The sequence below is a fragment of the Fringilla coelebs genome (assembly GCF_963513975.1).
Source record: "Fringilla coelebs genome assembly, chromosome: 30".
NCBI classification, from domain to species: Eukaryota; Metazoa; Chordata; class Aves; order Passeriformes; family Fringillidae; genus Fringilla; species Fringilla coelebs.
The window spans coordinates 864,737-884,219 of NC_140056.1; the positions used below are offsets into that span (position 1 = coordinate 864,737).

General features: G+C 59.9%; 1 protein-coding gene across 1 annotated transcript in view; it reads left to right on the forward strand.

Moving 5' to 3' along the window:
* Positions 1-19,483, forward strand: part of ESPL1 (extra spindle pole bodies like 1, separase) — a gene marked incomplete at both ends in the record, with an annotated part of 38,402 nt that overhangs the window by 18,629 nt on the left and 290 nt on the right. Inside the window, 21 exons of the mRNA XM_084223472.1 lie at positions 526-682; positions 953-963; positions 3,578-4,022; positions 4,638-5,274; positions 7,042-7,129; positions 7,211-7,300; positions 8,010-8,058; positions 8,445-8,469; positions 8,704-8,731; positions 8,902-9,115; positions 10,106-10,335; positions 10,835-11,160; positions 12,317-12,439; positions 13,058-13,219; positions 14,058-14,117; positions 14,222-14,281; positions 14,408-14,569; positions 15,287-15,385; positions 15,918-16,030; positions 17,070-17,153; positions 18,680-18,844. Coding sequence (XP_084079598.1) covers positions 526-682; positions 953-963; positions 3,578-4,022; positions 4,638-5,274; positions 7,042-7,129; positions 7,211-7,300; positions 8,010-8,058; positions 8,445-8,469; positions 8,704-8,731; positions 8,902-9,115; positions 10,106-10,335; positions 10,835-11,160; positions 12,317-12,439; positions 13,058-13,219; positions 14,058-14,117; positions 14,222-14,281; positions 14,408-14,569; positions 15,287-15,385; positions 15,918-16,030; positions 17,070-17,153; positions 18,680-18,844 — 3,328 coding nt within the window. The remainder of the gene's footprint in view (positions 1-525; positions 683-952; positions 964-3,577; positions 4,023-4,637; positions 5,275-7,041; positions 7,130-7,210; positions 7,301-8,009; positions 8,059-8,444; positions 8,470-8,703; positions 8,732-8,901; positions 9,116-10,105; positions 10,336-10,834; positions 11,161-12,316; positions 12,440-13,057; positions 13,220-14,057; positions 14,118-14,221; positions 14,282-14,407; positions 14,570-15,286; positions 15,386-15,917; positions 16,031-17,069; positions 17,154-18,679; positions 18,845-19,483) is intronic.

The window sequence follows — 19,483 nt, forward strand, 5'->3', positions numbered from 1 at the left end:
GGTCAGATTGGGGTGGGATCGGGGTCACTGGGGGGGATTGGGGTCAGCCCCGGGGCAGGGCGGGCTGGCTGGGGGCATTGGGGTCACTGGGAGGGGGATCGGGGTCATGGGGGGAAACTGGGGTCACTTGGGGGGGGACTGGGGTCACTGGGGTGGGATCGGGGTCTCTGGGAGGGGATTGGGGTCACAGGGGGAAAGGGGTCAGCCATGGGCAGGGTGGGCTGGGCTAGGGGGGATTGGGGTCACTGGGGGGAAACTGGGGTCACTGGGGTCAGATTGGAGTGGGATTGGGGTCACTGGGGTGGGATCGGGGTCACTGGGGTGGGATTGGGGTGGGATTGGGGTCACTGGGGGGGGATTGGGGTCAGCCCCGGGGCAGGGCGGGGGGCCCGGGGGGAGTGGGGGCACTGGGGGGGAATGGGGTCACTGGGGTCAGATTGGGGTCACTGGGATGGACTGCGCCCTGGGACCCCTCCCCACCCCAGGGCTGTCCCAGTGTCCCCAGTGCCACCCCGCTGTCCCCAGGCCCGGCGCTGGTGCACAAGTGGCAGGTGCTGGGGGACGCCCTGGGCTGCTGCCGGCGCCTGGTGACGCTGCTGGGCCGGGGCGAGGTCCTGTGCAGGGCCAGGGCCTTGTGCAGCGAGGGGCTGAGCCTGGCCGGACACCTGCAGGCCGCCCGCTGGTCAGTGCTGGGGTCACGGGGTCATTGGGGTCACTGGGGTCAGTGGGGTCATTGGGGTCATTGGGGACATTGGGGTCACAATGGTGACCGGCACTGAGGGGCTGAGCCTGGCCGGACACCTGCAGGCCGCCCGCTGGTCAGTGCTGGGGTCACGGGGTCATTGGGGACATTGGGGTCACTGGGGACATTGGGGTCATTGGGGACATTGGGGTCATTGGGGTCATAATGGTGACCAGCACTGAGGGGCTGAGCCTGGCCGGACACCTGCAGGCCGCCCGCTGGTCAGTGCCGGGTCACTGGGGTCACTGGGGTCACTGGGAATGGGAACGGGGTCACTGGGGTCACTGGGAATGGGAAAGGGGTCATTGGGGTCACTGGGGTCATAATGGTGACCAGCACTGAGGGGCTGAGCCTGGCCGGACACCTGCAGGCCGCCTGCTGGTCAGTGCCGGGGTCACTGGGGACATTGGGGACATTGGGGACATTGGGATTGGGAATGGGATCACCATAGTGACCGGCACTGAGGGGCTGAGCCTGGCCGGACACCTGCAGGCCGCCCGCTGGTCAGTGCTGGGGTCACTGGGGTCATTGGGATTGGGAATGGGGTCACTGGGGTCACTGGGGTCACAATGGTGACCGGCACTGAGGGGCTGAGCCTGGCCGGACACCTGCAGGCCGCCCGCTGGTCAGTGCTGGGGTCACTGGGTCATTGGGGACACTGGGAATGGGAACGGGGTCATTGGGGTCACTGGGATTGGGAATGGGGTCACTGGGGTCACTGGGATTGGGAACGGTGTCTTTGGGGTAATAGGGATTGGGAATGGGATCATTGTGGTCATTGGGATTGGGATTCGGGTCATTGGGATCACTGGGATTGGGAATGGTGTCATTGGGGTGACTGGGATTGGGGTCATTGGGGTCACTGGGATTGGGAATGGGATCGTTGTGGTCATTGGGATTGGGATTCGGGTCATTGGGATTGGGAATGGGGTAATTGGGATTGGGGTCATTGGGGTCATTGGGATTGGGACTGGCATCATTGGGGTGATTGGGATTGGGAATGGGGTCATTGGGATTGGGGTGGTTGGGAATGGGGTCATTGGGGTCACTGGGATGGGGAACGGGGTCATTGGGGTCACTGGGATTGGGAATGGGGTCATTGGGATCGTTGGGGTCTTTGGGATTGGGGTCATTGGGGTCATTGGGGTCTTTGGCATTGGGATTGGGGTCATTGGGATTGGGGTCATTGGGGTCCCTGGGATCCTTTGGGAATGCAGGGTCAGGAGCTGAGTGAGCGTCCCAGGCAGGGCAGGAGCTCATTCCCGCCTCCCTCCCAGCTCCTGTGGCCTCTCAGGGCTCTTTTTTCCCATTTCCCCCCATTTTCCTCCCCCCTGATTTCCCCCCACTGTTTTCCCCCCATTTTTCCCCATTTTTCCCATTTTTTCTCCCCGTTTTCCTGCAGGTGCTCGTGGTTCCTGGTGCTGCAGTCCCAGCTGGAGCTGCAGCAGGGGGAGCTGGAGCTGAGCCAGTCCCACCTCCAGCACGCCCAGTTCCTGCTCCAGACACAGACTGGTGAGCACTGGGATGGGGAATCCCAGTTTGGGAATGGGGGAAATCCCAGTTTGGGAATGGGGGAGGGATCAGGTTTCGACAGGATCCAAATTTTTGGACCCTTCTTGGTGCTGGAAAATCCCAAATTTTCCCATCCTTCCTCCACTGAGTTAAAATCCCTTTGGGAGCTGTTGGGTCGGGGTTTCTGAACCCCCTTTTGGGGCTGGAAAATCCCAAAGTATCTCTTCCAGACATAAATCCTTTTGGGAAGAGAGCCCCAAACTTCCTTTTGTCCCCTCCGGAGCTCAAATCCAGCTGGGAATCATTCCCTGCAGGACCCCAAACCCCAAACCCTCCCTTAATTCCCATTCCAGAACCCAAACCCTCCCTGAATTCCCACTCCAGAACCCCAAACCCTCCCTGAATTCCCCTTCCAGAACCCAAACCCTCCCTGAATTCCCCTTCCAGAACCCAAACCCTCCCTGAATTCCCATTCCAAACCCCAAATCCCTCCTGAATTCCCATTTCAGAACCCAAACCCTCCTGAATTCCCCTTCCAGAACCCAAACCCTCCCTGAATTCCCACTCCAAACCCCAAATCCCTCCTGAATTCCCATTCCAGAACCCGAACCCTGCCTGAATTCCCATTCCAGAACCCCAAGTCCCAAACCCTCCCTGAATTCCCACTCCAAACCCCAAATCCCTCCTGAATTCCCATTCCAAACCCCAAATCCCTCCTGAATTCCCATTCCAAACCCCAAACCCTCCCTGAATTCCCATTCCAGACCCCAAACCCTCCCTGAATTCCCATTCCAGAACCCAAACCCTCCCTGAATTCCCATTCCAGAACCCAAACCCTCCCTGAATTCCCATTCCAAACCCCAAATCCGTCCTGAATTCCCACTCCAAACCCCAAACCCTCCCTGAATTCCCACTCCAAACCCCAAACCCTCCCTGAATTCCTACTCCAACCCCCAAATCCCTCCTGAATTCCCATTCCAAACCCCAAACCCTCCCTGAATTCCCCTTCCAGAACCCGAACCCTCCCTGAATTCCCATTCCAGAACCTGAACCCTCCCTGAATTCCCATTCCAAACCCCAAATCCCCCCCTCAGTTCCCATTCCAGAACCCAAACCCTCCCTGAATTCCCATTCCAACCCCCAAATCCCTCCTGAATTCCCACTCCAAACCCCAACCCCTCCCTGAATTCTCATTCCAGAACCCAAACCCTCCCTGAATTCCCACTCCAACCCCCAAACCCTCCCTGAATTCCCACTCCAACCCCCAAATCCTTCCTGAATTCCCATTCCAACCCCCAAATCCCTCCTGATTTCCCGTTCCAGAACCCCAGCCCTGCCGGCAGCCTCGGCCCCGCCGGGCCCGGATCCACCTCCGCAAGGGCCCCCTGGAGAGGAGGAGCCCCCTGGAGCCCCTTCCCGACCCCGTTCCCGGCGGGGAGGAGGACGAGGAATTCCTCCAGGGTCCCTCCCTGGCGCTCCTGCCTCCGTCCTCCCTCCCCGAGCCCCCGGGCGCTCTCACGGCCTCGCCGGAGCTGAAGGGAAGAAAAGTCTGGAAAAGTCTGGAATTCCTGTCCCACCCCTCGGGATGTCCCTGCTCCTTCTGCAGCGACCCCGCCCTGGTGGCGCTGGGGCTGCGCTGGCTCCTGGCCCAGGCCAGGACGTGGCTGCTGGCCGGGGAGGTGACGCCGGGGCTGGCCCTGGTGCGCCGGGTGCTGCCGCGCTGCGCCAGCGCCGGCGCCCGCCTGGCACGGGAGCTGCGGGGCAGCCTGCAGGGCCCGGGCTCCAGGGACAGCAGGGGGGATCCTGGGGAGGGGGACAGCAGCAGGGGTGGGGACAGGAATCTGTCAGATGCCTCTGGGAATGGGGACAGGGTCAGGAACCTTCCAGATCCTTCTGGGAGTGGGGACAGGGACAGGAACCTTCCAGATCCCCCTGGGAATGGGGACAGGGATGGGGACAGGAGCCTTCCAGATCCTTCTGGGAGTGGGGACAGGGACAGGAACCTTCCAGACCCCTATGGGAATGGGGACAGGGACAGGAACCATCTGGACCCCTCTGGGAATGGGGACGGGGACAGGAACCTTCCAGATCCCCCTGGGAATGGGGACATCAACAGGGACAGGGACTGGAACCTTCCAGACCCCTCTGGGAATAGGGACATCAACAGGGACAGGGACAGGAACCTTCCAGACCCCTCTGGGAATGGGGACATCAACAGGGACAGGGACTGGAACCTTCCAGACCCCTCTGGGAATGGGGACATCATCAGGGATGGGGACAATCCTGGGGACAGGGACATCTTTGGGGACAGGAGTCTCTCCAGCAATGGGGACCACGTTGGGGACAGAGATCCCTCTGGGAATGGGGACCCCCTTGGGGACAGGGACAGCACCCTGGGCCCCCTGGCTGAGTTGGTGGCCGCTGGCTACTCCACACTGGCCCTGCAGAGCCTGGCCAGTCCCTCCCAGTGCCCCCCAGTTTGGGACGAGGAGCTGGAGCGGGGTCTGACCCTCTTGGGGTCCCGCAGTCCCCCCGTGGCCGGGCTGGGGGTGGCCGTGGCCACTCTGCTGCTGGCCAAGGCCGTGGCCACCCTCGGCCGCGTGGCCGCCGCCCTCGGCCGCTCCGTCGACGACGTCCTGGCCCAGGCCTGGACCCCCCGCCCACCCCCACCCACCCCAAAACCCCAAAAATCCCCCAAAGCTCCCCCCAAAACCGCACCCCAAAAAGCCAAAGCTCCCAAAGCCCCCAAAGCCAAGGTGGGGATGACCCCAAAAGTGAAGCCCCCCAAATTTGGGGACGTTTTCACCCTCGGGGACTCGGAGCCCGAGGTCCCCCCCATTGTCCTGCGGCCGGGGGGGCCCTGCACCCCCCACCCCAAATCGGGGGTGCCCCCAAAAGCGCTGCTGGGGGGGCCCAGGACCCCCTTCACCATCTTCAGCGAGGAGCCCTCCCCCCCCGGGGGCAGCGCCCGCCTCCGCAGGGCCCCCAAAATCCCCGGGAGGGTCAAGTCCAGGGTCAGGGTGAGCTGGGGCAAAATTTGGGATGGGAAATTTGGGATGGGAAATTTGGGATGGGAAATTTGGGATGGAAAAATGGGAGGAGGGAAAGTCTGGGATGGAAATTTGGGGGGAAAATTTTGTGGGGGAAATGATTGGGGGAAATTTGGGATGGGAAATTTGGGATGGGAAAACGGGAGGAGGGAAAGTCTGGGATGGAAATTTGGGGGGAAAATTTTGTGGGGGAAATGATTGGGGGAAATTTGGGATGGGAAATTTGGGATGGAAAACGGGAGGAGGGAAAGTCTGGGATGGAAATTTGGGGGGAAAATTTTGGGGGGGAAATTATTGGGGGGAAATTTGGGAAGGGAAATTTGGGATGGGAAATCGGGAGGAGGGAAAGTCTGGGATGGAAATTTGGGAGGGAATCAGAAGGAGGGAAAATTTTGGGGGGGAAAGGTTTGGAAAGGGAAATTTGGGGAGGGAAAATTTGGGATGGGAAATTTGGGAAGGGAAATTTGGGGGGGAAGTCGGGAGGAGGGAAAGTCTGGGATGGAAATTTGGGGGGGAAATGATTGGGGGGAAATTTGGGATGGGAAATTTGGGAGGGAAATCGGGAGGAGGGAAAGTCTGGGATGGAAATTTGGGATGGGAAAATGGGAGGAGGGAAAATTTTGGGGGGGAAAAGTTTGGGAAGGGAAATTTGGGGGGGAAATTGGGAGGAGGGAAAATCTGGGATGGAAATTTGGGGGGGGATTTGGGAGGAGGGCAAATTTTGGGGGAAAAACGTTTGGGAAGAGAAATTTGGGGAGGGAAAATTTGGGATGGGAAATTTGGGGGGGAAACTGGGAGGAGGGAAGGTCTGGGGGGGAAATTTGGGGGGGAAATTTGGGATGGGAAATTTGGGATGGGAAATTGGGAGGAGGCAAAGTTTGGGAAGGGGAATTTGTGGGAGGGATGGGGGAATTTGGGGAGGGAAAATTTTGGGGGGAGGGGAAATTTGTGGGGGAAAGTTTTGGGGAGGAAATTTTGGGAAAGGAAATTTTAGTGGGAAAATTTGGTGGGATGTGGGGGGAAACTTCATGTGAAAAACTTTGAGAGGGTGAGGAAGAATTTTGGGATGAAAATTTTGGGCTGAACCCCTTTGTCCCCCTTTTTCTCCAGGTGACATTCAGTGACAGCGACCCTGAGGAGCCCCAAATTCCCCCAGATCCCCCCAAAGCCACCCAGAAAATTTCCTGTGCCAAGAGGAGGATCCAGCCCCAAAAATCCCCCGGGAATTCTCCAGGAATTGGGGCTCGGCTCCGGCGGGGACGGCCCAGGAAGGAGCTGGGGACCCCCAAAAAGAGGGAAAAAAGGGGGAGCAACCAGGTGGAAAATGTGGAAAAGAAGGAAAATGACATCCCCCAAAGAGCTCCAGAAAAGAGGGAAAGAAGGGGAAACCCCAAAGTGGAAAATGTGGAAAAACCAGAAAATCCCAACATGGAAAAGGTGGAAAAAATGGGAAATCCCAAAATGGAAAATGTGGAAAAAATGGGAAATCACAACGTGGAAAAAATGGGAAATCCCAAAGCGGAAAAGGTGGAAAAAATGGGAAATCCCAACATGGAAAAGGTGGAAAAAATGGAAAATCCCAAAATGGAAAAGAAGGAAAAGGGAAAACCCCAAAAACCTCAGGAAAAGAAGGAGAACAGGGGTCCCCGCCGGGGTCCCCGGGAGAAGAAGGAGAGGGGAACCCCAAAAAGTGGAATTTTGGAGGAAAAGGGGAACTGGGAATTCTCTGGGATTGAGGAGCGGGACCCCCTGAGGGCCCTGGAGGAGGAGGAGGAGGAGGAGGAGGAAGAGCAGATGAGCTTCGAGCTGCCCCCGCTGCCCCCAGGTGAGTTTGGGGCTTTTTTGGGGTGGGATTTTCACCCCAAAATTGCCTTTTTTGACCCCAAAACTGCCCTGTCTTTTCCAGGTGGGGCCGGTGAGGAAATCCCAGGGATTGGGGCCGAGGGGGATCCCCCAAACCCGGAGAGGTCCCGGCCCCCTCCCCCTGCCCAGCCTGGTGAGCGCCGGGAGCTGGGAGGGTTTGGGGCGGTTTGGGGATTTTGGGGCGGTTTGGGGAGTTTGGGGCAGTTTGGGGATTTTGGGGCAGTTTGGGGATTTTGGGGATTCTGGGGCATTTTGGGGATTTTGGGGATTTTGGGGCGGTTTGGGGATTTTGGGGCCCAGCTGGGCATGGCCTGGCTTGTCCAGGAGTTTTCCTTCCCTCTGTCCCCAGGTGACCCTGTCTGTCTGTCTGTCCGTCTGTCCCCAGGTGTCCCTGTCTGTCCCCCGGTGACACTGTCTGTCTGTCCCTCTGTCCCCAGGTGTCCCCTCTCTGTCCCCAGGTGTCCCTCTCTGTCCCCAGGTGATGCTGTCTGTCTGTCTCTCTGTCTGTCTGTCCCCAGGTGTCCCCTCTCTGTCTGCTGTCCCCAGGTGACACTGTCTGTCTCTCTGTCTGTCTGTCCCCAGGTGTCCCCTCTCTGTCCCTCTGTCCCCCGGTGACGCTGTCTGTCTGTCCTTCTGTCCCCAGGTGTCCCCTCTCTGTCCCCAGGTGACACTGTCTGTCCGTCTGTCTGTCCCCAGGTGTCCCCTCTCTGTCCCCAGGTGACACTGTCTGTCTGTCCGTCTGTCCCCAGGTGTCCCTCTCTGTCCCCAGGTGACGCTGTCTGTCTGTCCCCAGGTGTCCCCTCTCTGTCTGTCCCCCGGTGACGCTGTCCGTCTGTCCCCAGGTGTCCCCTCTCTGTCTGTCTGTCCCCCGGTGACACTGTCTGTCCACAGGTGACACTGTCTGTCCGTCTGTCCCCAGGTGTCCCCTCTCTGTCCCCCGGTAACACTGTCTGTCTGTCCCCAGGTGTCCCCTCTCTGTCCCTGGGTGACACTGTCTGTCTGTCTGTCTGTCCCCAGGTGTTCCCTCCCTGGCGGCTGTCCCCAGGTGACACTGTCTGTCTGTCTGTCCGTCTGTCCCCAGGTGTCCCCTCTCTGTCCCCTGGTGACGCTGTCCGTCTGTCTGTCTGTCCCCAGGTGTCCCCTCTCTGTCTGTCTGTCCCCAGGTGCCCCCTCTCTGTCTGTCTGTCCCCCGGTGACGCTGTCTGTCTGTCTGTCCCCAGGTGCCCCCTCTCTGTCTGTCTGTCCCCCGGTGACGCTGTCTGTCTGTCTGTCCCCAGGTGCCCCCTCTCTGTCTGTCCTCCGGTGATGCTGTCTGTCTGTCCTTCTGTCCCCAGGTGTCCCCTCTCTGTCCCCAGGTGTCCCTGTCTGTCCCCAGGTGACACTGTCTGTCCGTCTGTCCGTCTGTCCCAGGTGTCCCCTCCCTGGCGGCTGTCCCCCAGTAACACTGTCTGTCTGTCCGTCTGTCTGTCCCAGGTGTCCCCTCCCTGGTGGCTGTCCCCCGGTGACGCTGTCTGTCTGTCTGTCCGTCTGTCCCAGGTGTCCCCTCCCTGGCGGCTGTCCCCCGGTAACACTGTCTGTCTGTCTGTCTGTCCGTCTGTCCCAGGTGTCCCCTCCCTGGCGGCTGTCCCCCAGTGACACTGTCTGTCTGTCTGTCCGTCTGTCCCCAGGTGTCCCTGTCTGTCCCCCGGTAACCCTGTCTGTCTGTCTGTCTGTCCGTCTGTCTGTCTGTCCCAGGTGTCCCCTCGCTGGCGGCCGTGCGCTCCCTGCTGGCCGAGGCTCTGGCCTGGCTGGGTCCCTTCCCCCCGGGCTCTCTGTACAGCCAGCTGTGCCAGCTGCTGGCGCTGGCCCTGGGGGACAGGGACCCGCTGGCCACCGCGGGGCTGCTGGCAGAGTCCCTGGCTGTCACCCTGCGCCACCAGCTGCTGGCCAGCGTCCACGCCCGGGCACGGTGGGTCACGGGGGGGCTCCCGGGGCACCCTGTCCCCTCCCCAGTGTCCCCATCCCTGTCCCCTGTCCCCTTCCCAGTGTCCCTGTCCCCTGTCCCCTCCCCGGTGTCCCCATCCCTGTCCTCTGTCCCCTTCCCAGTGTCCCTGTCCCCTGTCCTCTGTCCCCATCCCTGTCCTCTGTCCCCTCCCCAGTGTCCCCCTCCCTGTCCCCTGTCCCCTCCCCAGTGTCCCCATCCCTCTCCAGTGTCCCCATCCCTTCCCAGTGGCCCTGGCTGGTGTCCCCATCCCTGTCCAGTGTCCCAATGTCCCCATCCGCTGTCCCCTTCCTAGTGGCCCTGTCCAGTGTCCCAATGTCCCCATCCAATGTCCCCTTCCACTGTCCCCTCCCTTCATCCCCAGGGCCTGGGTCCCACCCAACGTCCCCATCCCAGTGTCCCCATCCCAACGTCCCCATCCCACATCCCGTATCTGACATCCCAGCAGGGAATGGGACTGATCCCATATCCCATGTCCCACATCCCATTTCCCATATTCCATCTCCCATATCCCATATCCCATATCCCCAGCCCATATCCCATATCTGACATCCCAGCAGGGAATGGGACTGATCCCATATCCCATGTCCCACATCCCATTTCCCATATCCCCATCCCATATCCCACCTCCCACATCCCCATCCCCTCCCTCCCTCCCCAAATCCCCCCTGCCCCCATCCCAAGGGATTTTGGGATCACCCCATATCCTTATCCTATATCCCAGATCCCATATCCTATATCCCATATCCCGTCTCCCACATCCCCATCCCCTCCCTCCCTCCCTCCCCAAATCCCCCCTGCCCCATCCCAAGGGATTTTGGGATCACCCCATATCCTTATCCTATATCCCATATCCCACATCCCCATCCCATATCCCACCTCCCACATCCCCATCCCCTCCCTCCCTCCCCAAATCCCCCCTGCCCCATCCCAAGGGATTTTGGGATCACCCCGCAGGAAGATGAGGAAAGCAGCAGCAGCTGGAGGGGACATCTCGGACCAGCTCCGGGGCCTCTCCCTGGATTCCCGGAATTCCCAGGATTCCCAGGATCCCCAGGATTCCCAGGATTCCCAGGATTCCCAATCCCACCTGGCCGAGCTGGAGGAGCTTTTCCGGTTCAGCTCGGTGGGTTTGGGGCCGGCGGAGCGGGAACGCTTCCGGGAGCAGCTCCAGAAGATTCCAAGCGGTCAGTGCTGGGATTCCGGGCTGGGAGATCCCAAATTCCCAGTTTGGGGGTTGGGAGATCCCGAATTCCCAGCTTGGAGATAAAATCCCAAATTCTCATTTAGGGGATTCTGGGCTAGGAGATCCCAAACTCCCCATCCAGGAGTTGGGAGATCCCAAATTCCCCATCCGGGGGTTGGGAGATCCCAAATTCCCAGTCTGGGGATTGGGAAAGCCCAAATTCCCCATCCAGGGGTTGAGAAATCCCAAATTCCCAGTTTGGGGATAAAATCCCAAATTCCCAGTTTGGGGATTGAGAGATCCCAAACTCCCCATTGAGGGGTTGGGAGATCCCAAATTCCCCATCCAGGGGTTGGGAAATCCCAAATTCCCAGTTTGGGGATTTGGTGGCCTTGGATGGGGCGGGAATGGTCGGAATTTGGGTCTGGGAATTTTTCCATTTTTGGGATTCCATGGGGTGGGATTTTGGGAGGATTCCTGAGCCGGGGGTGTCCCCGCAGGTGTCACGGTGTGCCAGCTGTCCCTGGTCAGTGCCACCCCCGGGGCCCTCGGGGACACGCTGCTGCTGACGCGGCTGGAGCGCGGCCAGGAGCCCGTCAGCGTGCGCATCGCCACCGAGCGCGGCCAGGTCGGCCGGGCCTTCCTCCTCATCTTCATCCTCATCCTCATCCTCATCCTCATCTCCAGCCTCGTCTCCATCCTCATCCTCATCTCCAGCCTCATCTTCGTCTTCCTCCTATCCTCATCCTCATCTCCATCCTCATCTTCATCCTCATCCTCGTCTTCGTCCTCCTCCTATCCTCGTCTCCATCCTCCTCCTATCCTCGTCTCCATCCTCATCCTCATCTCCATCCTCCTCCTATCCTCATCTTCATCCTAATCTTCATCTCCATCCTTGTCTCCATCCTCATCCTCATCTTCATCCTTGTCTCCATCCTCATCTCCATTCTCATCCTTGTCTCCATCCTTGTCTCCATCCTCGTCTCCATCCTCGTCTCCATCCTCGTCTCCATCCTCGTCTCCATCCTCGTCTCCATCCTCATCTTCATCCTTGTCTCCATCCTCCTCCTCATCCTCCTGCTCATCTCAATCCTCATTCTCCTCTTCATCCTCCTCTTCATCCTCCTCTTCATCCTCCTCTTCATCCTCCTCTTCATCCCCATCTTCATCCTCATCTCCATCCTCCTTGTCTCCATCCTCATCCACGTCCTTCTCCTCATTCTCCTTCTCCAAATCTTCATCTTCATCCTCCTTCTCATCCTCATCTTTGTCCTTCTCCTCATCCTCCTTCTCATCTTCATCCTCCTCCTCCTCATCTTCATCCTTCTCCTGGGGGGTGGGGGGCCCTGACCATTCCAGGGATGTGATCCCGGTTCCCTCCTCTTCCTCCTCCTCCTCTTCCTCCTCCTCCTGTCCCGTTCCAGCCCCCCCTGAGCACGGTTCTGTGGGAATTCAAGGGGAAGCAGCGGGGTCCCCCCAAATTCCAGGGATTGGGATCCCAAACCCCTCCCAATTCCAGGGATTGGGATCCCAAACCCCTCCCAGTTCCAGGGATTGGGATCCCAAATCCTTCCCAATTCCAGGGACTGGGATCCCAAACCCTTCCCAATTCCAGGGACTGGGATCCCAAACCCCTCCCAGTTCCAGGGATTGGGATCCCAAACCCTTCCCAATTCCAAGGATTGGGATCCCAAACCCCTCCCAATTCCAAGGATTGGGATCCCAAACCCCTCCCAGTTCCAGGGACTGGGATCCCAAACCCCTCCCAGTTCCAGGGACTGGGATCCCAATCCCTGCTGTCCCTCTCCAGGCCCCCCTGAGCGGGCTCCTGCAGGAATTCCAGCGGATCCAGCGGGATCAGTGGGGTCACCCCAAATTCCAGGGACTGGGATCCCAAACCCCTCCCAGTTCCAGGGACTGGGATCCCAAACCCCTCCCAGTTCCAGGGACTGGGATCCCCAATCCCTGCTGTCCCCATCCAGGCCCCCCTGAGCGGGCTCCTGCAGGAATTCCAGCGGATCCAGCGGGAGCAGCGCGAGGCCAACGCCTGCACCGAGCGCCGCGAGTGGTGGGAGCGGCGATCCCGCCTGGACCTGCGCATGCAGGTGGGACCGGGGGGCCCCAAAAACCGGGAAAATCCCTCGGGAACGGCCCCAAAAACCGGGAAAAACCCTCGGGAACGGCCCCAAAAACCGGGAAAAACCCTCGGGAACACCCCAAAAACCGGGAAAATCCCTCGGGAACGGCCCCAAAACCCCTGGGATTCCATGGAAACCCCCCAGGATTCCTTGGGATCCTCCCTGGGATTCCTGTAGGATTTTCCCTGGGATTCCTGTGGGATTTCCTTGATTCCCTGTAGGATTTCCTCCGGGATTCCTGTGGGATTTTCCCTGGGATCCCCGATGGGATTTTCCCTGGGATTCCCTGGAAAACCTGAGATTCCATGGGATTTTCCTGATTCCCTGAGGGGTTTTCCTTGGGATCCCTGAGGGGTTTTCCTTGGGATTCCTGTGGGATTTTTGTTGGGATTCCCTTTGAGATTTTTGCTGGGATTCCCTTTGGGATTTTTGCTGGGATTCCCTTTGGGATTTTTGTTGGGATTCCCTTTGGGATTTCCTTTGGGATTTTTTTGGGATTCCCTTTGGGATTCCCGTGGGGTTTCCCGTGGCATTCCCGGAGTTTTTGGGGTGGGGATCCCGTTCCCATTGGGTGTCTTTCCCCAGAGCCTGATCCAGAGCCTGGACTCGGAGGTTTTGGGGTGCTGGCGGGGGCTGCTGCTGCCCCGGGACCCCGAGAGTTCCCCCCTGGAGGAGCAGGACCTGTGCCAGCTGCTGCAGGAGCTGCGGGAATGCGGCTGGGAGCGCCCCGAGCCCGCCCTGCTCCGGGTACGGGACTGGGAATTGGGGTTTGGGAATTTGGGGTTTGGGGTTTGGGGTTTGGGAATTTGGGGTTTGAGGGTTTGGGGTTTGGGAATTTGGGGTTTGAGGGTTTGGGGTTTGGGGCTGCTGCAGGAGCTGCGGGAATGCGGCTGGGAGTGCCCTGAGCCCGCCCTGCTCCGGGTACGGGACTGGGAGTTGGGAATTGGGGTCTGGGAATTTGGGGTTTGGGAATTTGGGGTTTGGGGGTTTGGAGGTTTGGGGTTTGGGGGTTTGGGGTTTGGGGCTGCTCCAGGAGCCTGCCCTGCTCCGGGTACGGCGCTGGGAGTTGGGGGCTGGGAGTTGGGAATTGGGATTGGGGTTTGGGGTTTGGGGTCTGGGAATTGGGGTTTGAGATCTGGGGTTTGGGATCTGGGGATTTGGGAATTGGGGATTTGGGATCTGGGATTTGGGAATTGGGAATTGGGGTTTGGGGTTTGAGATCTGGGGTTTGGGAATTGGGAATTGGGGTCTGGGAATTGGGGGTTTGGGGTCTGGGGTTTGGGGCTGCTCCAGGAGCCCGCCCTGCTCCGGGTAGGGGGCTGGGGTTTGGGATTTGGGGTGGTGACCCTTCAATTTGGAGGTGCTGATCCCAGGATTTTTAGGGTTCTGATCCCAGGTTTTGGGAATTCCCCTGGAGTTGTCTCTCCATCCCCAGGTGCTGCTGGTGGGGCTGTGTCCAGTGGGGCTCTGATCCCAGTTTTTGGGGTTCTGATCCCACATTTCGGGGTTCTTATTGTGGATTTTGGGGTCCTTATTGTGGATTTTGGGGTTCTTATTGTGGATTTTGGGGTTCTGTCCCCGGCAGGCGCTGCTGGCGGGGCTGTCCCTGGCCGATGTCCGGCCGCTGGCTGCGGCGCTGTGTCCAGTGGGGCTCTGATCCCACATTTTGGGGTTCTTATTGTGGATTTTGGGGTGCTGATCCCCGTTTTTGGGGCTCTGACCCCACATTTTGGGTTCTGTCCCTGGCAGGCGCTGCTGGCGGGGCTGTCCCCAGCCGATGTCCGGCCGCTGGCCGCGGCGCTGTGTCCGGCGGGGCTCTGGTCCCCGATTTTGGGGTCCTTATTGTGGATTTGGGGGTTCTTATTGTGGATTTGGGGGTGCTGATCCCAGATTTTGGGGTTCTTATTGTGGATTTTGGGGTTCTGTCCCTGGCAGGCGCTGCTGGCGGGGCTGTCCCCGGCCGATGTCCGGCCGCTGGCCGCGGCGCTGTGTCCGGCCCGGCCGCTGCGGGCGCGGCTGCTGCTGGACGAGGCCCTGGAGCGGCGCCGGGAGGGCCCCGGGGGCGGCGCGGGGTCCCTGGTGCTGCTGCTGGATGGGGTGAGAGCCCGGCCTTCCTCCCCACCATCCTCCTCTTCCTCTCCTCCCTCCTCCTTTTCCTCCTCCTTTTCCTCCTCCTTTTCCCCACTTTCTCTCCCTTTACCTCTTCTTCCTCCTCTTCCCCCTCTCCCCCCTACTCCCACTTCCCTCCTCCTTTTCCTCCTCCTTTTCTTCCTCCTTTTCCTCCTCCTCTTCCGCCTCCTTTTCTTCCTCCTTTTCCTCCTCCTTTTCTTCCTCCTTTTCCTCCTCTTTCCCATTTTCTCTTCCTTTTCCTCCTCTTCCCCCTCTTCTCCCTACTCCCACTTCCCTTTTCCTTTTCTTCCTTTTCCTCCTTTTCCTCCTCCTCTTCCTCCTCCTTTTCCTTCTTCCTCCTCCTCTTCCTCCTCCTTTTCCCCACTTTCTCTCCCTTTTCCTCTTCTTCCTCCTCCTCTTCCTCCTCTTCTCCCTACTCCTACTTTCCTTTTCCTTTTCCTTCTTCCTCCTCCTCATCCTCCTTCTTTTCCTTCTCCTTTTCCTCCTCCTCTTCCTCCTCTTCTCCCCACTCCCACTTCCCTTTCCTTTTCCTTCTTCCTCCTCCTCTTCCTCCTTTTCCCCGCTTTCTTTTCCTCCCCTCCCTCATCCTCTTCCTCCTTCTCTTCTTCACCTTCCTTTTCCTTTTCCTCCCCTTCATCCTCCTCCTCCTCCTCTCACCTGTCCCTGTCCCTGTCCCAGCACCTGCAGCGCCTCCCCTGGGAGAGCTCTGGGACGCTCCGGAACGTTCCGGTGACGCGGCTGCCGGGGCTGCGCTTCCTGCTGCGCTACGGGCTGGCACGGCAGGTACACACCTGGGATTGGGGACACACCTGGGGACACACCTGGGATTTGGGACAGGGACACACCTGGGGACACACCTGGGGACACACCTGGGACACACCTGGGGACAGGGACTCTACGGGCTGGCACGGCAGGTACACACCTGGGGACACACCTGGGGGGACAGGGGCACACCTGGGACAGACCTGGGGACACCTGGGGACAAACCTGGGGCACCCCTGGGACAGGGACACGCACCTGGGACAGACCTGGGGACACCTGGGGAAACACCTGGGACTGGGACCCCACTTGGGGTCCCTCCCTGGGGTCCCTCCCTGGGTTCCCCACTCGGGGTCCCTCCCTGGGGGTCCCTCCCTGGGGTTCCCCACTCGGGGTCCCTCCCTGGGGTCCCTCCCTGGGGGTCCCTCCCTGGGTTCCCCACTCGGGGTCCCTCCCTGGGGGTCCCTCACTGGGGTTCCCCACTCGGGGTCCCTCACTGGGGGTCCCTCACTGGGGTTCCCCACTCGGGGTCCCTCACTGGGGTCCCCTCCCGCAGCCCTCGGGGCCGGTGCTGGGCCGGGGCGTGAACCCCGGCAGCGTTTTCTACGTGCTGAACCCGCAGCGCGACCTGGGCGGCACCGAGGAGCGGTTCCGCGGCTGGTTCGAGAGGTGCCACCCCAAAATTCACACCTGGGACCCCAAAATTCACACCTGGGACCCCAAAACTGCCCCTGGGACCCCGAAAATCAACCCTGGGACCCCAAAAACGGCCCTGGGACCCCAAACACTGCCCCTGGGACCCCAAAACAGCCCCTGGGACCCCAAAACAGCCCCTGGGACCCCAAAACTGCCCCTGGGACCCCAAACACTGCCCTGGGACCCCGAACACTGCCCCTGGGACCCCAAAACAGCCCCTGGGACCCCGAACACTGCCCCTGGGACCCCAAAAGCGGCCCTGGGACCCCAAAACAGCCCCTGGGACCCCAAAAACGGCCCTGGGATCCCGAAAATCAACCCTGGGACCCCGAAATTCACATCTGGGACCCCGAAATTCACACCTGGGACCCCGAAAATCACCCCTGGGACCCCAAACACTGCCCTGGGACCCCAAAATTCACACCTGGGACACCGAAAATCACCCCTGGGACCCTGAAAATCACCCCTGGGACCCCAAAATTCGCACCTGGGATCCCAAAAATCACACCTGGGACCCCGAAAATCACCCCTGGGACCCCAAAAACGGCCCTGGGACCCCGAAAATCACACCTGGGACCCCAAACACTGTCCCTGGGACTCCAAAATTCACCCCTGGGACCCCGAAAATCACACCTGGGACCCCAAACACTGCCCCTGGGACCCCAAAAATCACCCTGGGACCCCAAAAATCACCCTGGGATTCCAAAAACTGCCCCGGGACACCAAAAATCACACCTGGGATCCCAAAATCCCCCTCCAGAATCCCAAAACCACCCCAAAAATCACCCTGGTATCCCACAAATCACACCTGGCACCCCAAAAACTCCCCTGGAATCCCAAAAATCCCCCCAAAAATCCCCTCTAGGACCCCCAAAAACCCCCTGGGACCCCAAAATCTCTCTGGGAGCCCCAAGCCCTGCCCCGTGTTCCCCAGTTTTGTGTTCTCCCATCCCGATTTTCCCTTTTTTTCCCGTTTTTTTCCCGATTTTCCCGGATTTTGCCCCGTTCCCAGCGAGCCCGGCTGGCGCGGGGTCTCGGGGGCGGCGCCGGCCCCGCAGCAGCTGCAGGAGGCGCTGGGGGAGCGCGACCTCTACATGTGAGGGGGTTGGGGGATTTGGGGGGGATTTGGGGGATCTGGGGTGTTTGGGGTCGGGTTTGGGGTCGGGTTTGGGGGGGATTTGGGGGGATTTTGGGTCAGGTTTGGGGGTTTGGGGTCGGGTTTGGGGGGGATTTGGGGGATCTGGGGTGTTTGGGGTCGGGTTTGGGGTCGGGTTTGGGGGGGATTTGGGGTTAGGTTTAGGGGGGTTTTGGGGCTGGATTTGGGGCTGATTTAGGGTTGGAATTGGGGGGATTTGGGGTCAGGTTTGGGGTTGGGTTTGGGGGGTTTGGGGGATTTGGGGTCAGATTTGGGGGAATTCGGGGTTGGATTTGGGGGGATTTGGGGTCGGGTTTGGGGGATTTGGGGTCAGGTCTGAGGTTGGGTTTGGGAGATTTGGGGTCAGGTTTGGGGTTGGATTTGGGGGGATTTGGGGTCGGGTTTGGGGGGTTTGGGATCGGGTTTGGGAGGGATTTGGGCGGATTTGTGGTTGGGTTTGGGGGGTATTTAGGATTGGGTTTTTGGGGGTTTGGGGGATTTGGGGGGGTTTGGGGTCAGGTTTGGGGGATTTGAGGTCGGGTTTGGGGGGGATTTGGGGGGATTTGGGGTTGGATTTGGGGGGGATTTGGGGTTGGATTTTCGGAGATTTGGGATTGGATTTGGGGTCAGGTTTGGGGTCGGATTTTGAGGGCATTTGGGGTTGGTTTGGGGCTGATTTGGGGTTGGATTTGGGGGGGCTTTGGGATTGGATTTTGGGAGATTCGGGGTTGGATTTGGGGGGATTTGGGGTCAGATTTGGGGTCTGTTCCCGCAGTTATGCCGGGCACGGGGCGGGGGCGCGGCTGCTGGACGCGCAGAGCCTGGCGCGGCTGGGGTTGGGTTTGGGGTCGGGTGTAGGCTGGTTTGGGGTCGGTTTTGGGGCTGATTTTGGGGTCCATCCCCTCAGTTACGCCGGGCACGGGGTGGGGGCGTGGCTGCTGGACGCGTAGAGCTTGGCATGGGGGGGTTTGGGGTCGGGTTTAGGCTGGTTTAGGCTGGTTTTGGGGCTGATTTTGGGGTCCATCCTCAGCTATGCGGGTCACGGCGCCGGGGCGCGGCTGCTGGACGCGCAGAGCCTGGCGCGGCTGGGGTCGGGTTTGGGCTGGTTTGGGGTGGATTTGGGCTGATTTTGGGGTTGGTTTTGGGGCTGATTTTGGGGTCTGTTCCCCAGCTATGCGGGTCACGGTGCCGGGGCGCGGCTGCTGGACGCGCAGAGCCTGGCTGGGTTTGGGGTCGGGTTTAGGCTGGTTTGGGGTCGGGTTTAGGCTGGTTTGGGGTCGGGTTTAGGCTGGTTTAGGCTGGTTTGGGGTCGGTTTTGGGGCTGATTTTGGGATCCATCCCCTCAGTTACGCCGGTCACGGTGCCGGGGCGCGGCTCCTGGACGCGCAGAGCCTGGCACGGCTGGGGTCGGGTTTAGGCTGGTTTGGGGTGGATTTGGGCTGATTTTGGGGTCGGTTTTGGGGCTGATTTTGGGGTCTGTTCCTCAGTTACGCCGGTCACGGTGCCGGGGCGCGGCTCCTGGACGCACAGAGCCTGGCGCGCCTCCCCTGCCGGGCCGTGGTTCTGCTCTTCGGCTGCTCCAGCGCCGCGCTGGCCCCGCGGGGAGCCCTGGAGCCCTCGGGAACCGTCCTGAGGTTCATCCTGGCCGGGTGGTGAGTCCTGGGATTGGGGGATTTGGGATTTGGGATTTGGGATTGTGGGGATTGGGATTGGGATTTGGGGGTTTGGGATTGGGGGAATTGGGATTTGGGGATTGAGGGTTTGGGATTTGGGGGTTTGGGATTGGGGGTTTGGGGTATGGGGGTTTGGAATTGGGGATTGGGGGTTTGGGATTTGGAGATTGGAGGTTTGGGGACTTGGGGATTGGGGGTTTGGGATTGTGGGGATTGGGATTTGGGGATTTGGGATTGGGGGTTTGGAATTTGGGGGTTTGGGATTGGGGGTTTGGGGGTTTGGGATTGGGGATTTGGGGTTTGGGATTTGGGGATTGGGGGCTTGGGTATTGGGGGTTTGGGATTTGGGGTTTGGGGAACTCTGGGGGAGGGTCTGGGGGCTCTGGGCGCTGTGTTTTGGGGTGTCTCTTTATTTTTGATGGGGTCTCCTTGTGCTCACAGCCCCATTTTGGGGTCTCTCTGGTTTTGGGGTCTGTCTGTATTTGGGGTCTGTCTGGTTTTGGGGTCTCTGTATTTGGGGTCTCTCTGTATTTGGGGTCTCTCTGTTCATGGCCTCTCACAGCCCCGTTTCGGGGTCTCTCTGGTTTTGGGGTCTCTCTGTATTTGGGGTTTCTCTGG